General features: G+C 43.3%; 1 protein-coding gene across 12 annotated transcripts in view; it reads left to right on the top strand.

Moving 5' to 3' along the window:
* The window catches only part of LOC145342237 (Krueppel-like factor 8), a 174,392-nt gene extending 151,481 nt beyond the window's left edge, over positions 1-22,911 (top strand). For all 12 annotated transcript variants that reach the window (XM_080187620.1, XM_080187619.1, XM_080187621.1 and 9 more), the window contains 2 exons: positions 8,518-8,666; positions 21,093-22,911. In XM_080187620.1, coding sequence (XP_080043746.1) covers positions 8,518-8,666; positions 21,093-21,274 — 331 coding nt within the window. In that variant the 3' untranslated portion in view covers positions 21,275-22,911. The remainder of the gene's footprint in view (positions 1-8,517; positions 8,667-21,092) is intronic.
* The last annotated feature ends 449 nt before the right edge of the window (positions 22,912-23,360 follow it).

The raw sequence follows: 23,360 nt of genomic DNA, 5'->3' as shown, positions 1-23,360 counted from the left end.
CAGTAGGGAAGGGGAAGGGCTGGCATTAACATACCCCTGCCAACTGAAATGGCCTTCCTGGATAAACATATTACGCAAGTGTCTGTGTGCAGCTTAGGCTATAGGCAGCGAAACAGCAGGAAGCAGGCCTCTGGCCAAATTACTTCATAAGGAGGTTAGTCTGTTTGTCGTCTGTACACTGGAGCCGATTTAATCGTGTCTTAATGAGTGGGGTAAAGATGATTGCTGGTGGAAGAGTACCTTGCTGCCCCCTGCTGGTCATGTTGTTTCAATTCAGCAAAGAATTATAGAATCCCTCCAGTGCTGAAGGAGGCCATTCAGCCCATCAAACCTGCACTGGTAACAATCTCACCCAGGCTCTATCCCCGTAACCCCCTATATTTACCCTGCAAATCCCCCTGACACTAGGGTCAATTTAGCATGGCCAATCGATGTAACCCACACATCTTTGGACTGTGGGAGGAAACTGGAGCACCTGGGGAAACCCACACAGACACAGGGAGAATGTGCAACCTCTACACAGACAGTCACCAGAGGCCAGAATTGAACCTGGGTCCCTGACACTGTGAGGCCGCAGTGCTAATCACTGTGCCACCGTGCTGCGCTTAAATATAATAAATTATTTTGACAATTGTCTCCAGGATGGCTTTTTAAGAACTGTATTTCAGTTGTTCAATAATCTGCATTTGATTACATAAGCTAACCTCTACAATAATTTGAAAGTGCCGTCAGGTGTCTGGCCCCGATACGTATACAGTTGTCACTGGATAGGCACGGGGAAACCTTAATTTGCATGCCTGTCCATTCAGTTAATATAGATTGGATAATATAAGTGTCTCTGGATTTAAAAAGAGTCTGTTCTGACACAGAAGAGATGATGTGGCGATGCTGGTGTTGGACTGGGGTGGGCACAGTAAGAAGTCTCTCAACAGCAGGTTAAAGTCCAACAGTTTTATTTGGTAGCATGAGCTTTTGGAGCACTGCCCCTTCATCAGGTGTGTGATGACTTACTCTCGACACAGGAAAGAGAAGGGAAAAAAAGCAAAATGAGAGTACGTGCATGACATGTATATCATTGTTCTGGTTATTACAATAGCTGAAATCTCTCATTAGGCTAAACCTTTTGTTTAACCACTTGTAAATGGCCATAATTCTAACGTATCCGTCTTGAGAATTCATTCTCGGGCTGGAATGTTTGTTTGAACCCAGTGCTTTTGCTTCCAGGTTTTTTTCATTGCACCTACACATGGGAGAAGATAAAAGTAAAACATCTTGGATGCTGGAATCTGAAACAAAAACCGATAATGCTGGAAAATCTCAGCAGGCCTGACAGCATCTGTGGAGGGAGAATAGAGCCAACTTTGAGTCTGGATGAGTAGACAAAGGGTCATCCAGACTCAAAGTTGGCTCTATTCTGTCTTCACAGATGCTGTGGAGATGCCAGCGTTGGACTGGGGTAAACACATTAAGTCTCACAACACCAGGTTAGAGTCCAACCAGTTTATTTGTAACCTTCCACACACCTGACGAAGGAACACCATTTCCGAAAGCTTGTGAGATTACTATCAAATAAACTGGTTGGACTTAAACCTGGTGTTGTGAGACTTCTTACTGTGTTCACAGATGCTGCCAGACCTGCTGAGATTTTCCGGCATTTTCTGTTATTGTGGGAGAAAATGGATCAATTTGTTCTTGTTTCTGATAATTTTGAAATTGCATCTGATTCCTGTGGCCACAGAAGATGCCTCTCTATATACGGTACCCTGATATACAGTACCTCTGTAAATGTTGCACATGGGGTAAGGGGGATTATGCCATCTGAAGATTTGCCGTCAAGTTGGCTTCAGTTAAATCTGTCCATGATGAAATGATGTCACATTGTATCATTGTGGCTTCTCTCTGGATACCAGCTAAAACAAGTTTCTTGCTACGTCTGACTATTGTAAGTTATGGCAGTGGAGTGTCATCCTAATTTTTGACTCAGTTGTCTGTGGAGGATTAGGTGAAACTTTGAGCGTTCTGTGTGGTTTATAGGCACTTGATGATGCCTTTGTTGTGCAGGTAGAATGTTTTGCACCAACACACCTGTGGCTTTCCATGTGAAATGATTCCAGAGATCTCTCTTCAGAGAGGAAATGGAGTCATTATTGAAGACCCTGCTCAGGTGGATTCATCTAATTATGTTGGGGTAAATTCTTGAAGCTCTGGAGAAAATGATTTCATCATCAAGCGTGTTTCTTTTTGAAGTATGTTCTTATGGTGACTTCATTCATTTGACTAATTCACTCATGGCAGAAAATAAATAAAATCAATCTTGAGCTTGTGAGGAACGGTTCTCTTAGAATCCTACAGTGCAGAAGACAGCCCATCGAGTCAGCACCGACCACAGTCCTACCCAGACCCATCTTCACAACCCCATGCATTTATCCTAGCTTGACACTAAGGAGTAATTTAGCATAGCCAATCCACCTAAACTACACATCTTTGGACTGAGAGGAAACTGGAGCACCCGGAGGAAACACACGCAGACATGGGAAGAACGTGTAGACTCTACAGACAGTAGCCCAAGCCAGGAATTGAACCCAGGTCCCTGGGGCTGTAGGCAGCAGTGCTAACCATTGTGCCAGCATGCCACCCTTCCAACTTTTTCCTTGCTTTTCTCTCCATCCATTATTTATTTGGAAATTCACAAATATGTCTCTGTGGAAGCAATTCCTAGCAGGCTTCTTGAGGCCTCATGTTTGTATGGTGCTGCATGCCTGTTCAGAGGCCCACTCATTGAAGTTGATAGGCCTTGAAGGTTTTAATGAGGTGTGTAAATAGGTGGTTGTTCTGAGTTATTAAGGTGTTATCTCTTGATAGTTTAGCAGTTTAAACCTGTACTGGGAGATTTAGGTTTTGTATTAAATGTATGGTTTAACTAGTTAAACTATTTGGTATGACTACAGATAATAGTTAAGTAATATTTCTAATAACCTGATTGCAACATGTTTGTGAATTTCCAAATAAATAATGCAGGAAGAGGTGGACAAAGGTGGAAGAAAAGAACCATCACTTGCTAGCACAGAGACAGGTTTTATTTATTTTCAGTCACTGGTGAGCTAGTCAAATGAATAAAGTCACCCATCAAAAACATACTTCAAAAGAATACTTGGTAATTGTTTAAATTGAGCACTATAAAGTAAAATAAAAGTTCATTAGTCACAAGTAAGGCTTACATTAACACTGCAATGACGTTGCTGTGAAATTCCCCTAGTCGCCATACTCTGGCCCCTGTTTGGGTCAAGGCACCTAACCAGACCGTGGGAGGAAACTGGAGCAGATACAGGGAGAAGGTGCAAATTCCACACAGTGACCCAAGCCGTGAATTGAACCTGGGTCTCTGGCACTGTGAGGCAGTAAAGCTAACCACTGTGCCACACCAATATATGGAATATGGCTGAATAAGATTGTACAATTAGGTCATATTTATGCAGGTTGGTAACAGTCCTGCTTTAATGCAATTTAAGTGGTAAAGATAGTGTTGTGTTGCAGCTGTAGCATGTGGGCACTGATGGACAACTGTGTGATCCATGGCAATCACATCGAGCAGTAAGTGATCTGTTGTTGTGAACAGGTTGATGTGACATGAGTGAGGCTGGTAAAGGGATCCAGAAGATGGCAATAGAGGAGCCAGCCCTTTCTATATACAACAGGTTTAGAGGTTCGTGCAAGATGAGTGGATGAGAACAGGGACTTTGGAGGATAAGCAAGTTTGAGTGGAGTAAACAATGTAGGTGTAGTAGGGGACGGTGTAGGCCCGTGGCTGGGATTTTGCAATCCCGCTGCAGTGAATTGAGTTTTGTCTGAGACCCAAATGTTCTCACTGGCAGTGATGGCAGGGCGAATGAGATCACAGCTGGGAACTGAAAACCCAAGTGTTTTTAACATTTTGGATGACCAAAAGAAAGGAATAGGAGGTGAGGTGGCTCTGTTAATAAAGGATGTGGTGAGTGCAGTAGTGAGAAATGATCTTGATTCAGAGATCAAAATGTTGACTTTTTTTTGCAAGGGCGAAAGGGTATTAAAGAGGGGAAACCATGCTACAACTTTAAAGGGCATTGGTGAGACTGCGTCTGGTGTATCTTGTACAATAAAAAGTCTGACAACACCAGGTTTTAGTCCAACCTATTTATTACCCACATCGTATCTTGTACAAGTCAGAGTTATAGAGGTTTACAGCATGGAAACAGGCCCTTTGGCCCAAATTGTCAATGCTGCCCTTTTTTTTTAGAAAACCCCTAAGCTAATCCCAATTGCCTGCATTTGGCTCATATCCTTCTATACCCATTGTACCCATGTAACTATAACTGTAACTGATAAAATTGTACCCGCCTCCACTACTACCTCTGGCAGCTTGTTCCAGACACTCCCCACCGCTGTGTGAAAAAATTGCCCCTCTGGACGTTTTTGTATCTCTCCCCTCTCACCTTAAACCTATGCCCTCTAGTTTTAGACTTCCCTACCTTTGGGAAAAGATATTGACTATCTTGTCTGTGCCCCTCATTATTTTATAGACTTCTGAAGTCAGCCCTCAGCCTCCTACGCTCCAGAGAAAAAAGTCCCAGTCTATCCGGCCTCTCCTTATAACTCAATCCATCAAGTCCTGGTAACATCCTAGTAAATCTTTTCTGCATTCTTTCTAGTTTAATAATATCCTTTCTAGAATAGGGTGACCAGAATTGCACACAGTATTCCAAGTGTGGCTTTACCAATGTCTTGTACAACTTCAACAAGACGTCCCAACTCCTGTATTCAGTGTTCTGATTGATGAAAGCAAGCATGCCAAGTGCCTTCTTCACCACTCTGTCCACATGTAACTCCACGTTCAAGGAGCTATGAACATATTCCCTAGATCTCTTTTGTTCTGTATCTCTCCCCAACACCCTACCATTAACTACGCTACCATTGACCTTCTTATTAGAAGAAAGGTCGACGTGCATTTGAAGCTGTTCAGAAAAGGTTCTTTAGGTTGATTCCTGGGGTTATGTTACAAGGAAAAGTTGAGGAGATTGGACAATTGGAGTTTAGAAGAATGAAATGTGATTTTAATTAAACATATAAGATTCTGAGGAGGGGCTTGACAGGGTAAATGCTGGGAACATATTTCCTTCTATGGGGGACTCTAGAACTGGGGGCACGTTTTAAAATACAAGGGGGTTCTCCTTTAAGGAGGAAGTTTCTTTTCTCAGGGAGTCACTCGTGTTTGGAAATTGCTTCCACAGAGAGCAGTGGAAGCTGAATCATTGAGTATATTCAACGCTGAGAGATACGGGTTTTTGACCTATAGAGTTAATGATTATAAGAAAATGGAGTTAACATGATCTTATCAAATGGTGGAGCAGACTTGATGGGCCAAATGGCCTATGCCTGCTCTCAATTCTTATGATCTTATTCATGCTTGAGATCAAATGCAGTAAACTAAATAAAGCACGAATTGCTTGTCCTTGTAACCGTCATTACAGCCTTGATTTTTAACATGGTTCAGGTGGCACTGAGTTCCCCATAGGCTCCTTGGTACAAGACCCAGGCCATTTTAATGCCTGGGTCTCTTAGACCAGAGCTGGCCCACAAGGAGTCCTCAAACGTTCTTAAAAGTGGCGTACTTTGACCTCCTCAGGCCATTCTGCTGCGTTTCAGGTTATGCCAGTGGGTTTGGCACTGTGGATGCCACCCCCCCATCATTGCAAGATAAACCCGCGGCACTGTGCCAATGGCTTCCTCAGTCTGTCAGTCACATTTCAATTCTGCCCACAAATGAGATGGCAGGATTTTCATCTGAGGACAGATTGGGTCGATTGGACCGATATTCGTTGGCATACAGAAAAATGAGAGGGGATCTAATTGAAAGGTATGAAATTCTGGCAGGGCTGGATGGACTGGATGCAGAGATGTTGTTTCCTTTGGCTGGAAGGCCAAGAAGAAGGGGTCACAGTCCCAGGATACTGAGTAGGCTGAGATGAGGAGAAATTTCTCCACTCAGAGGGTGGTCAACCTGTGAAATACTCTACCACAGAAGGCTGAGGAGGCCAAGTTACTGACAATGTTTAAAGAAGGAAATGAATAGGTTTCTAGACTCTGTGAAGGTGTATGGGGAGCGTGCCAGAGTCTGGTGCTGAGATAGAGGATCAGCATGATCATGTTGAATAGCAGAGCAGCTCGTGTGGCTAAATGGCCAACTCTTATTTTTTATGTTTCTCCTGTTTTCTGTCTTTCTATCAATATTGATTACTTTCCCATTGAGGGAGGTCAACTTAATTTCCCAAAGATTCTGAACTGTTAGTCAAATTATTTATCTTCAGTACCAAGGAGGCCTTGATGTGCAAAACCAGTGTTATGTACAAGGATTTTATAAGTGCTAATTTAGCTTGAATACTCCAGTTTGCTTTTGTAATTTTTACATGCAGTTCCTCAATAATTTCATAAAGGCTCCAACCAGTCTACCTTGTTTCATTATTGCTGAGTACTGTTCTGGATATTGTAGGACAAGTTACCCCTATTAACTTGGTCTTTCCGACTAAGTGATATCATGGTGTATTCCCCCTGGTACCTTACACAAGGGCTATGCTTCAGGGGTGAGTTTACAGAGTGCAATGGCACATTACTCATGCATGTTCCTCTGGTCTGATGTCGACCCATTGTTTTTACTAGGAATCGCAAATTAAGATAGAACTCAAATCCCTGGCAAACTTCTCTTATCTCTGAAGTGAGTTGCTGCATTCCTGCTGCTACCCAACTGAGGTCAGCTAACTTTCCATCAGCACAGATTGAGTCTTGGACCTACTTAGCCAGTGTGCCTCAACTGAACATAGTGGACTTGGATTTTCAGAAGGCTTTTGCTAAAGTCCTCCACTGGAGGTTAATTAGCAAAGTAAAAGTACATGGCACAGGATGTAATGTACTGGTATGAATTCAGGATTGGTTAACAGGAAGAAAACAGAATAAAAACAGACGGATTACTCTTGCATTGGAAGGCTGTGGTTAGTGGAGTACTGCAAGGATCAATACTTGGACCCCAGCTGTTTACAATATATATCATTGATTTGGATGTGGGACCAAATATACAACTTCCAAGTTCATATCTAATGCAATTCGAGGCAGGAATGTGTGTTGTGAGGAAGTGGCTACAGGAGGATTTGTACAGCTTTAGCGAGTGGGATAGAATGTGGCAGACGGAATATAATGTGGAAAAATGTGAGGTAATCCACTTTGGTCAAAGGAACAGCAGGGCAGAGTGTTTCCTAAATGGTAAGAAATTAGAAAGTGTAGATGTACAAAGGGACCTGAGTGTCCATAAGTCACTGACGGCTGGCATGCAGGTGCAGCAAGCTGTTAGAAAAGCTCATGCAATGTTAGCTTTTATCAGAAGAGGATTTGAGTACAGAAGTGATGAGATCTTGCTTAAATATATCGAGCTTGGTTAGACCGCATCTAGAATTTTGATTCCCTTACCTTAGAAAGAACAGTATTGCCATAAAGGGAGTGCAGCCAAGGTTCACCAGCACAAAAACAGAAAAATGCTGGCAAATCTCAGCAGATCTGACAGCATCTGTGGATGAGAGTAGATAAGTCAAGGTAACCCTTCGTGAGGTTCACCAGACTTGTTCCAGGGATGGCGGGATTGTCTTATGAAAAGAAATTGGGCAAACAGGGCCTGTATTGTTTAATGTTTTGAAGATTGAGTTGTGGTCACATTGAAACTTTCAAACAACTTAAAGAAATAGACAGGGCAGATGCAGGTAAGATGCTCCCTTGACTGGGGAGACCAGAAACAAGGGGTCCAATTTCAAAATAAGGGTGAAGCCACTTAAAATCATAGGACTCAGATGAGGAGAAATTTCTTCACACACAGGGTTGTAAATCTTCGGAATTCTCTACCTTAGTGGACTTTGGAAGCTCTGGCATTGAAAATGTTTAAAGCAATTGGTTTTGCATTTAATAGTTCAGCACTCTGTTTAAGAAATGGGATTCATTGCTGAGAATGAAGGCGTAAACGTAATTTGGAAAATAGAGTTAAGGTGCAGGAGGAATTCAATACAAAAATTTAAAAAAAAATTCAAGAGTGAGCCTTTGAAAGATTTTGGGGGTGATTTTTGAAACTCCCGTTGAATAAAACCAGCAGCATTTTACTCCAGTTTTTACGTAACCTCAGCATTTAGGATGTTTTTTGGGAGAATCCCACCCTTTACCTATCTAACCAGCTTCTTAACATTGACTGTACTACAGTTACATTCCTGTTGGTGGTGCTATTGATCCATTGGAAGTCAGAGCTGTTTTGACAGCCACATTGGGGAGTAGAATTGGGCAATTTTAGTCATGTGTACTAAACCAAAATCAAAGCTAGTGCAGAGGCAGGAACCCTGCCATAAATGTTTGATTATTGTTTTTTGAAATGGAAGATTTTTAATTTTTTTTAAAAAAACAAAATGTACATTTTTGTATGCTAACATTTGTGTCTCCCACCTCTCTCTCTCATAGTGCTCAGAGCATGCACGGAATACGGCGGCTGCCGAGATCTGAGTCGCCTGATCCCAAAAGGAGACGTGTACACCAGTGTGACTTTGAAGGATGCAACAAGGTGTACACAAAGAGTTCTCACTTAAAGGCACATCGAAGGATTCACACAGGTGGGTGCAGCTTCCAGAGTGCTGAATCCAGGCTGACTTATTCGAGCCAGTCTGATTATTGGAGTTAGTGACTTATTTATGACTGGCAACGTCCAGGCTGTTGAAGTATCCTTGTCGACATAGACCTCCCCATAAGTGACATAGTTCTCTAGATACACTAACATCTATCGATGGCCGTGTGTGTGTGTGTGTCAGCGACAGTGGGGAAGGAGTTGGTGGGCAGGGGTGTACTTTATACGCCAGCTAGACATTTATATGCTTTTTATTCACCTTTGTGCCTTGTGTACGTTGACCAATGCAGGAAAGTGCCACCTCTGGGCTGGCCTCTGAATTATTCTCTGTGGGAAACCTTACTTTCTCAGAAATTCTGAGCTAAGTTTAGAAAATCATTTGCTGGATCAAGCCCTAGTATTAGTTTAGTGCATAGCACCACTCGTTTCCTAATAATTAAAATTATATCTACCTTCTTCACATTCTGACTGATAATGATTAACTGAGTAAATTTCTACACTGAATTCATTACCTCTGTATAAACTGATCCTCTGGTATTGGTTTCACATCAGTGTGCACTTGCTGTTTGCCTCCAGCCAGCTGGGAGATGTCCGTCCTGATAATGGACTGCCGCCAAGATGATTTTGTGTTTTAAATCTCTAAAGTGGGACTTGGACCGGGGTTGGAGAGGGGTGGGGGGATGGTGGTTAAGGGTGGACATGGTTCATTCCTGTCTGTGTGCAGAGTGATGAATGGTGCAAAGTAAATTGTGGATCGAGCTAAATGCGTGGATCAGGGCTGTTCATTAGGGGAACATCTTCCCTACATTCTAATTTACAAAAAGAACACTTCATATTAATACTGCAGATTAGGTTACGGACTTGCACTAACTCATGTTAACAGAAATAAAACAGCTGATATTATAGTGAAACAATTCAGTGAGTTCACACTGATATCTGTTTATTTATTTATGTTCTATTATTGTCACAAATAGGCTTACTTATCACTGCAATGAGACTTGCCTGAGTGCTAGTTTCTCTGTCCTTTCTGACAGTGGCATTGGTGGGGGGTGAATGACTGGAGAATTCAGGCCAATCTTTTATGTCCATATGACAAAGCTAATTCTGGAAGATAGTTTTAGTTGTTGGAGGTCAATCATCTCAGTTCCAGGACATCACTCCTGGAGTTCCTTAGGGTAGTGTCTGGGTATTGAAAACAAAACTATTGATTTATTATTGTCACATGTGTTAACATACAATGAAAAGTATTGTTTCTTGCGTTCAGTACAAACAAAGCATACCATTCATAGAGAAGGAAAGGCAAGGGTGCAGAATGTAGTGTTACAATCATAGCTCGGGTATAGAGCCGGAGCCATACCAAGCTGTGATACAACCAGAAAGAATGCTTTCTATGGTACGTCTGTAAATGTTGGTGAGAGTCACAGCAGACATGCCAAATTTCCTTACCCTCCTGAGGAAGTAGAGGTGTTGATAGACTTTCTTAACTAGAGTGTCAGCATGGAGGGACCAGGACAGGTTGTTGGTGATCTGGACACCTAAAAACCTTAAGCTCGCGACCATTTCTGCTTCATCCCCATTGATGTAGATAGGGACACGACCTTCACAATGTTTCCTGAAGTCAGTGACTATCTCCTTCATTTGTTGACATTGAGGGAGAGATTATCGTCATCACACCTGTTCACCAGATTCTTTATCTCTTCCCTGCACTCCAACTCATCATTGTTTGAGATCCGACCCACTGTGGTATCCTCAGCAAATTTGAAAATCGAGTTGGAGGGGAATTTGCCCACACCGTCACGGGTGTATAAGGAGTATAGTGGGGAGGGGGGGGGGGGGTTAGAACACAGTCTTGTGGAGCACCAGTGTTGAGGATGATCCAAATCCATTGACCAGAAAGTGAATTGAACCAGCCATGTAAATACTGTGGTTAGAAGAATAGGTTCAAAGCTGGGAACTCCCATCATTGGCCTATTCGTCATCTGCATGGCTCAGGTAAGGAATGTGATGGAATGCTCCACTTGCCTGGATGAGTGCAGCTCCAACAACACACAAGAAGCTCAACATCATCCAGGACAAAGCATCCTGCTTCATCAGAAACCCGTCCACCACTCACAGCATTCACCCCATTCACCATCGACATACTGTGGCAGCAGCGTGTGCTATGTACGCGATGTTCTGCAGCAACTCACTGAGGTTTCTTTATCAGCACCTTTTAAATCTGTGACCCCTACCACCAAGAATGACAAAGGCAAAAATATGTGGAACACAACCACCCGGAAGTACCTGTACAAGCCACAGAACATGCTGACTTGGAACCACAACACTGTTCTTTCACTTTTTTATCATTGAGGTCAAAATCCTGGTGAGGAACCTCCTCTCTAACAGCACTACACCACATGGATTGCAGCAGTTCAAGACAGGGACTCATCACCACCTGCTCAAGGGCAATTAGAGATGGGCAACAGATGCTAACCTAGCTCACGATGTCCACATCCCATGAAAAAATAAAAATAAAATATTGCAGGTGCTGAAATTCTTAAATAAGAATGAAAATGCTCAACACGTGAGTTAGCATCAGGGGACAGAAAGATGTTTGGCTTCGTGTCCCAGGTCTGGTTTCTACAAAGGAAGATAAGTTCTGCAATGTTAACCCTTCCTTCCTTGCCTCTACTGATGCTGCCTGTCCAGCATTTTTTATATTTATTACAGTTGAGCCTGGTTCACTTCCATGTATGGAATTTGTTAGGGGAGGCGATGGCCTTGTGGTATTATCGCTAGACTATTAACCCCAGAACTCATCTTCTGGGGATCCAGGTTCAAATCCTGCCACGGTAGATGGCAAAATTTGAATTCAATGAAAAATATCTGAAATTAGGAATCTACTGACGACCATGAAATCATTGATGATTGTTGGAAAAACCCATCTGGTTCACCGATGTCCTTTAGGGAAGGAGATCTGCCATCCTTAGCTGGTCCAAGCCACACAACACCCTGACTCGGAACTGCAGATTCCAGAGCCACAGCAATGTGATTGACTCTCAGCTACCCTCTCAAATGGCTTAGCAAGCCACTCTTTCTTAAGCGTGACTCAGCCATAAATGCTGCCCAGCCAGCGACACCCATGTCCCATCAATGAATTTAAAAAAATCCAGGCTGCCTAGCTCCAAAACAATGAGGCCAATTGCTGAAATCACTGGCTCAGCCAGACTAGGGTTTGACTGTAGCACCTTCCTGGACAGTATTATAGGGTGTATTAACTATCCTGGACTACTGTCCTTGTCTACGGTAACATAATGTGCTGCTTACCTACACAGGGTTACGGCACGTTAATGACCTGAAACAAAATGTGGGGAGGGGTCAGTTCTGGAAGAGAAGGTGTACAGAAAAGACTTGCGAATCATTAGCATGGCAGAATGCAACATGAAGGCGGACAGATTAAACCACGCAGGTGAACAGAGTCAAACAACCTGGAGAGCTGGCTTTGATTCTACACAATTCCTTCTGTTGCTTGTTGCTGTTCTTAGCTAGCCAATGTATTCTACTGATTTCTTTTAATGATTGATCTCAGCACCACTGGGCTGATGAACAATATCACCCTTCAATTTTAGTGTGAACAAGTTGGTTTTTTTTAATGTGTGACCCCTTTATATTTTTATTTGCTCACAGTCTGTATTTATTGTAGAACAAGCCCCGCGGTATGCCTTGCATGTTGCGATGTATGGGAACATTGCTGCTGAAGGTAGAATTAACGACAATTTGACTCCCGCTCCATTGATGCCAACAGAGAAGTGTAGGCTTGCAGGCAACCAACGATCACTGATTTGAATTTTGATTGTGACGATCCCCATGGTGGAGAAGTTTGTCACAGCTCAATGTCCAGCCTCAGGTACACAAGAGCCACTTAACATAAGAACATAAGAACATAAGAAATAGGAGCAGGAGTAGGCCATCTGGCCCTTCGAGCCTGCCCCGCCATTCAATAAGATCATGGCTGATCTGTCGTGGCTCAGTTCCACTTTCCCGCCCTCTCCCCATAACCCTTAATCCCCTCTCTTATCAAAAACCCATCAACCCGCTTCTTAAAAATATTTAGCGAGGCAGCCTCCACCACTTCAACGGGCAGAGAATTCCAGAGATTCACCACCCTTTGAGTGAAGAAGTTCCTCCTCAACTCCGTTCTGAACTGCCCCCCCTTTATCTTGAGGCTGTGCCCCCTAGTCCTACTGTCTTTTTTGAGCGGGAAGAGTCTTTCCACCTCTATCCTATCCATCCCATTCATCATCTTATACGTCTCAATGAGATCTCCCCTCATTCTTCTAAACTCTAACGAGTACAAGCCTAGTTTATTCAGCCTCTCCTCATAGCTCAACCCCCTCAACTCCGGTATCAGCCTAGTAAACCTCCTCTGCACTCCCTCCAAGGCCAAAATATCCTTGCGCAGGTGCGGCGCCCAAAACTGCACACAGTACTCCAGCTGCGGCCTCACCAATGCCCTATACAGCTGCAGCAAGACCTCCCTACTTTTATATTCAATCCCCCTCGCTATGAAGGCCAGCATCCCATTCGCCTTCCTGACCACCTGCTGCACCTGCAGGCTGGGTTTTTGCGACTCATGCACAAGGACCCCGAGGTCCCTCTGCACCGTCGCCTGCTGCAGTTTTTCGCCACGTAAGTAATAGTCCTTCCTACCATTCTTCCTACCAAAGTGGACCACCTCACACTTGCCAACATTAAATTCCATTTGCCATTTCCTGGCCCATTCGCCCAGCCTATCTAGATCCTTCTGCAGACTCTCCACACCCTCCGCACAATTTGCCTTTCCCCCAATCTTGGTGTCATCAGCAAATTTCGACACCCTACACTCGGTTCCCTCCTCCAGATCATCTATATAAATGGTAAATAGCTGAGGCCCCAGCACCGACCCCTGGGGCACCCCACTAGTCACCAACCGCCAATCCGAATAGCACCCATTGACCCCCACTCTCTGCCTCCTATTTGACAACCAATCCTCTATCCACGCTAACACCCTACCCCCAACTCCATGTCCTCTGACCTTCTGCAGTAACCTCTTGTGAGGTACCTTATCAAACGCCTTCTGAAAATCCAGAAAGACCACATCCACCGGCTCTCCTCTATCCACCGCCCTAGACACATCCTCATAGAACTCCAGTAAATTGGTCAGACACGACTTCCCTTTAATGAAACCGTGTTGCGTCTGCCCTATCAAGCAATTCCCTTCAAGATGCCTCGCAATTTCCTCCTTAATGACGGATTCTAACATTTTACCTACCACAGACGTTAAACTAACCGGCCTGTAATTCCCCGCCTTTTGCCTGGCACCCTTCTTAAACAACGGCGTAACATTAGCCGTTTTCCAATCCTCCGGCACTTCCCCGGAATCCAGCGACGTCTGGAAAATAACCACCAAGGCATCCACTATCACCTCCGCCATTTCTTTCAGAACCCTCGGATGCATTCCATCCGGTCCTGGGGACTTGTCCACAATCAGCCCCTCCAGTCTGTCGCGCACCACCTCTCTAGTAACAGTAATGTCATTAAGACCCTCCAGTCCTACCACCTTTCCATCGCTAACACCCGGCAAATTATTCACGTCCTCCTCCGTGAAGACAGAAACAAAAAAGTTATTTAAGACCTTAGCCATATCCCCATCCCCTACCACTAGGTCCCCTTTCTCATCCGCTAAGGGACCAACGTTCACCCTAGCCAGCCTCTTCCTTTTTATATATTTATAAAAACTCTTGCTATCCTTTTTTATATTAAGTGCTAGCCCAGCTTCATAGCTTCTTCTACCCTCCTTTATCAACTTTTTTGTCAATCTTTGTTGACATTTAAACCTTTCCCAATCCTCTTCTCGCCCACTGCTCTTAGCTACTCTAAATTCCTCCGCTTTTAATTTAACACTTTCCTTCACCTCCTTCGTTATCCACGGCTTATTACCTCTCTTCCTACTGTCCTTTTTAACCATCGGAATAAATTTCTGCTGAGCACCAAGAAAGATCTCCTTAAAGAGTCAGACAATACCTCTGAAACAATACAATACTGGCCTTCAGGTGGAGAAAGCTGGCCAGGTTACTGATACCAAATTGAGGAGAGTTAAAATGTTTAATTCACGTCAGTGCTTTGTAAAAGGGGTTGTCATTCATTCTTGGAAAAGAATGATTGTATTAAACCTGTTTTCAGTGCTGTATCCGTTTTTCTGTCTGCCTCATTAACTTATACTTAAATTTCAATTTATTTCCCTGTGGAAATGTTCTGCAATTGAAATTCCAAGTTCGTTTTGTTGGATTCGGTGCAGGTTTGTGCCAAATATAAGCACAAAATAAGAATGCAGTGCATTGATTCGTGGACCGTAGTATCGTAGCAAAGCTGTTGCTGTAAAATTTAGTGTGTAAAAACAATGGAATGAAAGCTGGAGCTTCATGTCCAGACTTGGTTTAAAGCAGATTTGTGGGTGGAGTTTAGACTTCCTGTTGTCAGTGCGTATGAAAGTTTCCTTACATCAGTGCTAAGAAAGCAGTTCACCGTTCTGAGTACTGGCAGATTAATTTTTTTTCTTTCAATTAAAGTCTTTTCTGTACATCAGCTGCCAGGAATGTCATGATGTGAGAAGAAACAGGAAGTAAGAACTCTACGTGCTAGAGCCAGTGTTAAATAGCTTTTCCAAAACCCAGTGAACTTGGGCGTGACATGTTGTTGATTTGCACTTGGGTAATTAGAGGTTTCCCCAAGAGCATTAGACTTGTACTGGACAGGGATATGTGTGTGCTATTTACTGAATGCATTTCCTTTATTGCATCACTTGAGACCTCAAGTGTGAAAAAAGTACTTCCTTAATAGCCGATGATTGAACAGACTGCTCTGATATTTATGGGTTTACTGATTTGAGTGCACACTAGCCCAAGCAATTGTACAGAAGTATCAGCCCAGAGTTATCCTGGAGTCAGTGAGGATCATGTCACTGACTAGTGCAGCTACAGGTCTTATTAGACACGAGAATATTAAACTAAATCCACATTCTGAAGCTACACAGATGCAAGCTGATTCCAGAGGGTGGGATTTCTAGTCTATATGGAGCCAATTTTTAAAAGTTTTTTAGAAGTTTATTTATTAATGTCACAAGTGGGCTTGCACTCCAGTGAAGTTACTGTGAAAATCCTCTTGTTGCCTCGCTCTGGCACCTGTTTGGGTACACTGAGGGAGAATTTAGCATGGCCCAATGCACCTAAGCAGCACGTCTTTCAGACTGTGGGAGGAAACCCACACAGATACAGAGAACGTACAAACTCTGCACAGTGACCTAAAGTGGGAGTCGAATCTGGGTCCCTGGTGCTGTGAGGGAGCAGTGCTAACCACCGTGAAGCCTCCAAAAATCAAAATTTTCTTTTTCCTCGTGCAGTTATGGACAATTAGACATTATAATCCTAATGCTGACTTGCTTTAAAATCATGTAGAAGAATTCAGAATTAGTGGTCACATTGTAATATTAAAAGAAAACTACAAACTATGTAAACTTGGGTGAACAGGCTAAATTGATCATGTTCAATTTATTGCTTGATTAAGTGGAATTTCACAGCTATGCTCGACCTGGTTCTTAGCTAATGGGCACGTGTTTGATTTCTGCGTGAATTTCCTTTCAGAACCCCCTCCCCTCCCCCAGCCCATCATTCTAAGGGGCACTGTGACAAACTGCATGCCTTCCTGTTATCCTGACTACTTAACACAGACTGGAATTCCTCCCTGGAACTTGCTGATCTGCGTGGCTCAATGTTACACTGCAGCATATCTACATCCACCTGGCCAATCAGCAAACTGTGTTGAATATTCCCCTCGTTACGTTGCTGAACTGTTTTGCCTCAGCAAAAAAGTAATTTCTCAACACAAATTGATCGAGGTGGCACAGTGGTTAGCACTGCTGCCCGACAGCACCAGGGACCCAGGTTCAATTCCTGGCTAGGGTCACTGACTGTGTGGAGTTTCCTCCAGACGCTCTGGTTTCCTCCCACAGTCCAAAGGTGTGCCGATTAGGAAGGGACAACGTGCATCTGGACAATATCCAGGCTTCAGCTGACAAGAAATGTTCACGCAACACAAATGCCAGGTTGTGACCGTCACCAATAAGAGATATTCTAACCACCACCCCTTGACATCACTGAATCCCCCACTGTTCACATTGATCAGAAACTCAACTGGACTCACCACATAAACACACGGGCTCCAAGAGCAGGTCACAGGCAAGGAATACTGTGAAGAGCAGCTCAACTCCTGTCTCCCCAAAGCCTATCCAACGTCTACAAGGCACAAGTCAGGAATGTGATGAAATATTCCCCACTTGCCTGGGTGGGTGCAGCTCTAACAACATTCGAGAATCTTGACACCATCTAGGACAAAGCAGCCCACTTGATTGGCACCACATCTACAAACATCCACTCCCTCAACCACCGTGTTCAGTAGCAGCAGTGTGTACTTTCTACAAGATCCATTGAAGCAATTCACCAAGGATCCTTAGACAGCACCTTCCAAACCCATGACCACTTCCATCTAGAAGGATAAAGGTAGCAGATAAATGGGAACAGCACCACTGCAAGTTCCCCTCCAAGCGATTCACCATTCTGATTTGGAAATATATCGCTGTTCCTTCACAGTCGCTGGGTCAAAATCCTGGATATCCCTCCCTAACGGCATTGTGGGTCAACCCACAGAACGTGGACTACAGCGTTTCAAGATGGCAGCTTACCACCACCTTCTCAAGGGCAACTAGGGATGGGTAATAAATGCTGGCCAACCTGTGACTCCCATATCCCATGAATGAATAAAAGAAAAGGCAGATTGGCTGTGATAAATCGCTCCTTATTGTGTGGGATGTGTGGGTTGGGGGATTAGTGGGGTAAATGTGTGGGATTACAGGAGGATTACAGGGATGTAGAGCTTGGGTGAGATGCTCTGTCGAAGAGGTCAGTGCAGACTCGATGGGCCAAATGGCCTCTTCTGCACTGTAGGGGTCTCTCTGATTCTAAGTGAACTCTAGTCAGACGAAGGTGAAACTGACAGAAGATTCCAGACTGACTTTGGAGTTTGATTGAACTCCCTGATAGAGTACACATCCCTTTTACATAATAACCAGTTATAAAATCTTTTGTTTGTGTTCTATCTAAGATGTTGCTAAGATACAAAAGAGGTAGTATCTGTTTGTGGTTGGCATAGGTAGTACATGATATGAAACAGTGCAGCATTTTGTTAGACTCCTAAGGCAGGTGAGTCAAAATGAATGTGAAAGAAGCTAATAAAAGTGAAAATGAGCTTTGTTTCGAGAAGTACATCAAGAACGTTTTACCGGAAAGAAAGAGTAAAATACTCAATCAGCGTGAGGCCTTCACTAATCTTTCACTTGGAGCTTACCCAGATAACCAATATATGAGTTCAACCTTGTTTTCCTCAAATGTACATTAGACTTATTTGAACCAGTGATAACAAACAGATAAGCTTTGTAAGCGCATGTTCCAGTTGAAAGCAAAAGCTTCAGAAATTCATGAAGGAGAATTCGGTGACATGGTTAATATAGTGGAACTCCTTGGGAGTCAGAGAACAGCTAGAAGAGGTGAAATTCCTTCTACTTGTGTTATGCCCGGGCAAGGAGCCACGATGCAAAGGGTCTCTGTTACACGAGTTCATTTGCATGTTTTCACAAAGCAGCATTGATGTGTCAGCAGAGATTTGCATTGTATCAAATCAATTTCCATTTCCACAGTTCATCCTCATTTGATAGCATTCATTTTCTGTGAGAGGGTAAGCACATGGTGAGTTTACATCACACGCCTGTATGATAGGATTTCTGTTCATTGCTTTGCTTACATTGTGACCGCTTTATTATTATTACTCATTCATGCCATTTCTTGATGTGTCTGCTGGCATTGCACTCATCTCACTTAGTGTGGCAAGTATCTGCTAACAGATCTGGAGTGTTAGTGATGCCTTTTAAGTAAAGAGGTTTCTCTTCTGCATTAAAGTTATTGAACAGATTTACGTTTCCAACATTTGTTCTATACAGTTAATCACTCCTCTGGCTCCTAGGAACAACTAAACATAGACTGCTATTAGTGGTTTTATTTTTTTAAGATTGTTTCTAAATTCGAATACAAAAGATGACAAAGAAGTCATGAATCCTGATGAGTAATAAGGCTATTATTAAATGGCTAATGTTCAAGGATGTCAGTGTCATATCTACTTATTATTAAGTGAATATTATTAATTTTATTATTGAACTGTTCAACTACGGTGAATGTGGTTAAATGGCTGAATTAGCAGCACAATCACCTATGGATTCAAAAGTCATAGTTTCAAGCCTCGCAGCAGAATTTAAGCACACAATCCAGGCCGATCAGTACTGAGTGAATGTGACATTATTTGAGTTGAGTTGAAGTTTGCTACTGAGATGGGGGCTCGCTTTGGGAAATTGCCCCACTCAGCCGGCCCACTTCGATTTAAAGGTCCTGGTATACCTTATTTTCACTCTGGGAAGGTGGGGTCAGGATAGAGTTGGGCTGGCTGACCCGGAAGTAGATGCTATGTAGACACAGAGGCAAGCAAATGCTGAGGTGGGCTGGTTAGAAAACCCACCTTTGTCTCTAGAACTTTATCCAGTTGTTTCTGGAGTTGGTAAGCCCTCTAATCTTCACATCTCCCTCCCATCCCCCAGTGTCATCTTCAAAGCCACTCACCTATTATCCATCAAGGTCAGACCTCAGGAGCCATGTGGAAGTGAAAAAAAATTCCAACAATCCTTTGTAGCCTTGACGGAGAATGCAGCATGTCCTTCAGGCTGTGGAAGGAAACCGCAGCACCCGGAGGAAACCCACATTGACTTTGGGAGAATGTGCTGGCTCCGCACAGACAGTGACCCAAGTCTCTCTCTCTCTCTCTCTCTCTCTCTCTCTCTCTCTCTCTCTCTCTCTCTCTCTCTCTCTCACTGTAACCCTTTCAAAACGTGGCATCAGGCGAGTATTTTTTTTTCACACACTTGGCTTTTTGTTAAAAGTACAAAATCACTTGAATATCATATTAGAACTTTTGTCCTTTTGGTTCTTATAATTCCTTAAGAACAAATGATTGAGCAGAAAATACTCAAAACTAAAGAAAGATAATCCATCAGTTCAGTGGCTGGTACTATTCCGTCTTGGAAAATTAGACGTGCTGACAATGTTCATAGTTCAGAGTCCAGGAGGAGGCCCAGACCCTCATGTAAAAACTTTAATGAAGGAGTTTTGGTTGTGCAGATGAAAACGTCCATTCAATGGTGAGATTTTAAGTAAGATTATATAACCATTTATTGCGACAGAAAAGGGTTGGGAGCAGTTTTTGACTTTAATGATACCATTATTTCATTTCGTCCTTTACCTTATTTAGTGATGATCCATTAACCAATGAGCTGAACTTCATGGAGCGTGGGGTGGGAGGTGGGGAAAGATGCTTTAAAAAGGCCTCTGCCCAGGTGAGAACACATGGTGGCAGAGGAGGGGGTGCTAAACTCAATAGTGGGTGCTGCTGGGAATGCAAGAATGTCCCATGGTGACTGGAAACAGGGTAAGTCTCGTTATTTTAGTGCGGGAGAGGGGTCAGGCAGCTTGAGGAGTGAAGTGGGATGCTGGGCTTTGGCAGGTGGGGAAGTCAGCAGAGGGGGTGGGGCGTCTAAATGTACACAGGTCACCTCCCCGACTGATGAGCGCCTCTTTCTTCCCATCCTTTCAAAAAAGCCTTGTACTCTGGCCTGCCTGCCACTGCCAACATTTTATGGCAGTGAAGGTTCATTGAGGCCTTCAATTGCCAAGTAATTGGGCAGAAGTCTGGTGGGCTGGGCATCTGACATTATATGGGCTCTCCTACCACTGCTGAAAACTTGTTGGATTGGGGAGATGTTAAATTCCAGACCTATGTTAGAATTGTCTGTCCTGTTCCTATGGTCATGATGTTCTTGGGTTCGTGTCACACTATCTGTAACCCCCATGACTTGCCTGCACTTGCAACGTCTCACTTACTGCCCTGTCCAGAGACAATACACATCCCTTTAACCTATGCTTAATACTATCTCCACTCACATTGTCTGCGCCTTTAAGACTTGAATAGCAGATTAGCTGTAAAGGTTTGCATTCTAATCAGTATTCTGTAAACTATGTGTGACTTTATATGCCCTTCTCTGATCAGAACCTTTCACACACCTGACGAAGGAGCAGTGTTTCCAAAAGCTTGTGAGATTACTATCAAATAAACTTGTTGGACTTTAACCTTGTGTTGTGAGACTTCTTACTCTGTTCCTATGGTTCCAGATAAATGTGCAGTGTGGTCTTGGAATGCCACGTCACGGCAATTTGCAGCAGTAAACACCTTTTATTCTGTCTTGCAGGAGAGAAACCGTACAGATGCACCTGGGAAGGCTGTACATGGAAGTTTGCACGCTCTGATGAGCTGACGAGGCATTTCCGCAAGCACACAGGCATCAAGCCTTTCAAATGCACGGACTGTGACCGGAGCTTTTCCCGCTCGGATCACCTTGCACTGCACCGCAGAAGACACTTGATGATGTGAAAGGTACTTTAAGGCCAGCTTCACATCAGAGCTCCAGCTCTGCCTCCATCCCATTATTCAGCATTGCTGAATTCCGACAGCACCCGCTGTAAGATGGCACCTGTGGATGCCAACTCCGAGAGCGAAAGAGAGAGCCCTCCTGCCCTCAAAAGACTGTGAAACTGTTCAAACCAGCTTTCCTTTTGATGTTAAGTACTGACTGCATTTATGTAATTTAAGCTAGGCCTGTCATTTTTGTCATAAATTTTTCTTCTTGATTATGTTAACACAGGGCAGAAAAAAAGCAGGCAGTCTCTTATTTGCAGCCCAAATCATGTTAGAAGGCATTTAAATCCTCATTATCTTGTGAATGACTTCAGGTTCAGTGAAAGCAATAATGAGGTTGGTGTTAATTACTGGTGTTGAAACTTTCAAAGAACAAAATATTCGCGCTGTAGGTCATGTCATTGTATTTTCCGTTTAATGTGAACAATTCATACTGTGGAAACTCTTGACATTTTGACCAATTTTTTTTTAAATAGCCATCCTGTTTTAATGTATGTTTTACCCAGCCAGTGGTTAATAGCTAAGATGCATAAACGTTGCTGACACAAACATGGCTTCCTTTCCCACCTTTCAGCTCTGCACTCCCCTTGGAATTGTTGAGCAGATATACTTAACAAAAGAAAAAGGGGCCTTTTCCCTTCTCTGCAAGCCGGGATACACAGTTATGTTGTAAAACCGGTTTATTTCTCTTCCTGCCTCCACCCCCTCCCGAAATAACAAATAAGACAGCTATTAGTTTTGATCCACTGTAAACAGCTCCTCTCCTATTCAGACTTGTGGGTGTTTTTTTTTTGCTGAAACAGCATTCTCTCTCCATTGACTAGATCAGCACAGTGATGGTATCTGTGTGGTCTCCAAATCTGTTGCTACTGTTTTTTTCCACCGTGGCAATCCCAGTAATATGATAGTTCCTGCAACAACAGAGACAGAAGCCGCAACTGGTGCCCACACAGCCCCTTTGCCACCACAGATACTGATGGAAGTCTCTTGGCAGTGATACCAGTGATGTGCCAGTAGTCTTAGCTGCTTACTGTGAATGTCTCTGCTTGTTACAACATGATACAGTTCTGGAGTTGACTGGTATAAATAAAGAGCATAATGAACATTTGAAACTTGGTCATTGAAAGCTAACTATGAATGTTTCTGTATTATTAATAGACACAGATTTTTAAACATTATTGCCACGCTCATTTTCATTCAGTTTGATGAATTGTGAAGCCCATTGTAAAGCTGGGCACCTTGTTCCTGTGCTTTAATGCGTATAACTAGTTGCGGGTTAGGGGCACGGACTTGCAGGATTGAATGACTTGCTGCCAGGACGCGTTAGAGCTGCAGCTGTCTGAGTTTGCAAATGTATGCCCCGTCTGCCTTGCCCATGCTGTTTTTACTGCCCTGTGAGGTATTGTTTTGATTGTGTAATCTATTTATCTTGCGTGGTAGTTGTAGATTTTAAAAAAAAACTCAGCCAGACCAGCAAATCACACTTTAATCGGAGTACATGGGAATATTTCTCGAATGGTCTTCAAGTTTTTGTTGGTGTAAGAGTGATCTCTAGATTTCATTAATAAATAACTAATGCTGATCAACAATCACCACGGACACATTTAATTTGAGTTGCCGCTGTTTAACCTGACTGTACGGATCTGGGGCATAGACTTAAATGTGCTGCTGCAGTTCTTTGGGGGATTTAAAATGATTAATAAATGTTTAATGAGTGAACAACTGTACCCCAAAATGCACCATTTCAAAAGGGACATCTCATTCTTGCTGCCCCTTTTTAAAACTCATCTTTCGTTCTATGCTGACCATTTAAAAAAATTTGAAATGGAATGCTGTTGACCTCAATGTTTGGAGGAATGTTACCAGCTGGGAAGAATCGTCAAGTCCAGGACGTGACGGAATTGAATCAATCCATCCAAGTAAAGCTGGCAGCATCCAAAGGAGATGAGCATTGTTATCCAATCTGTGATCCAATCCATTATTTGTCTCAGCCTGTTTCCCCAATGATGCTGCCATCTGCTGTTTGTTTAAACATGGCACT

This window comes from Carcharhinus amblyrhynchos, chromosome 4, assembly GCF_965287045.1.
Source record: "Carcharhinus amblyrhynchos chromosome 4, sCarAmb.v2.hapA, whole genome shotgun sequence".
In the NCBI taxonomy this organism is placed as follows: Eukaryota; Metazoa; Chordata; class Chondrichthyes; order Carcharhiniformes; family Carcharhinidae; genus Carcharhinus; species Carcharhinus amblyrhynchos.
The sequence above is the reverse complement of the archived record's forward strand: the minus strand, read 5'-3'. Positions and strand labels throughout refer to the sequence as shown.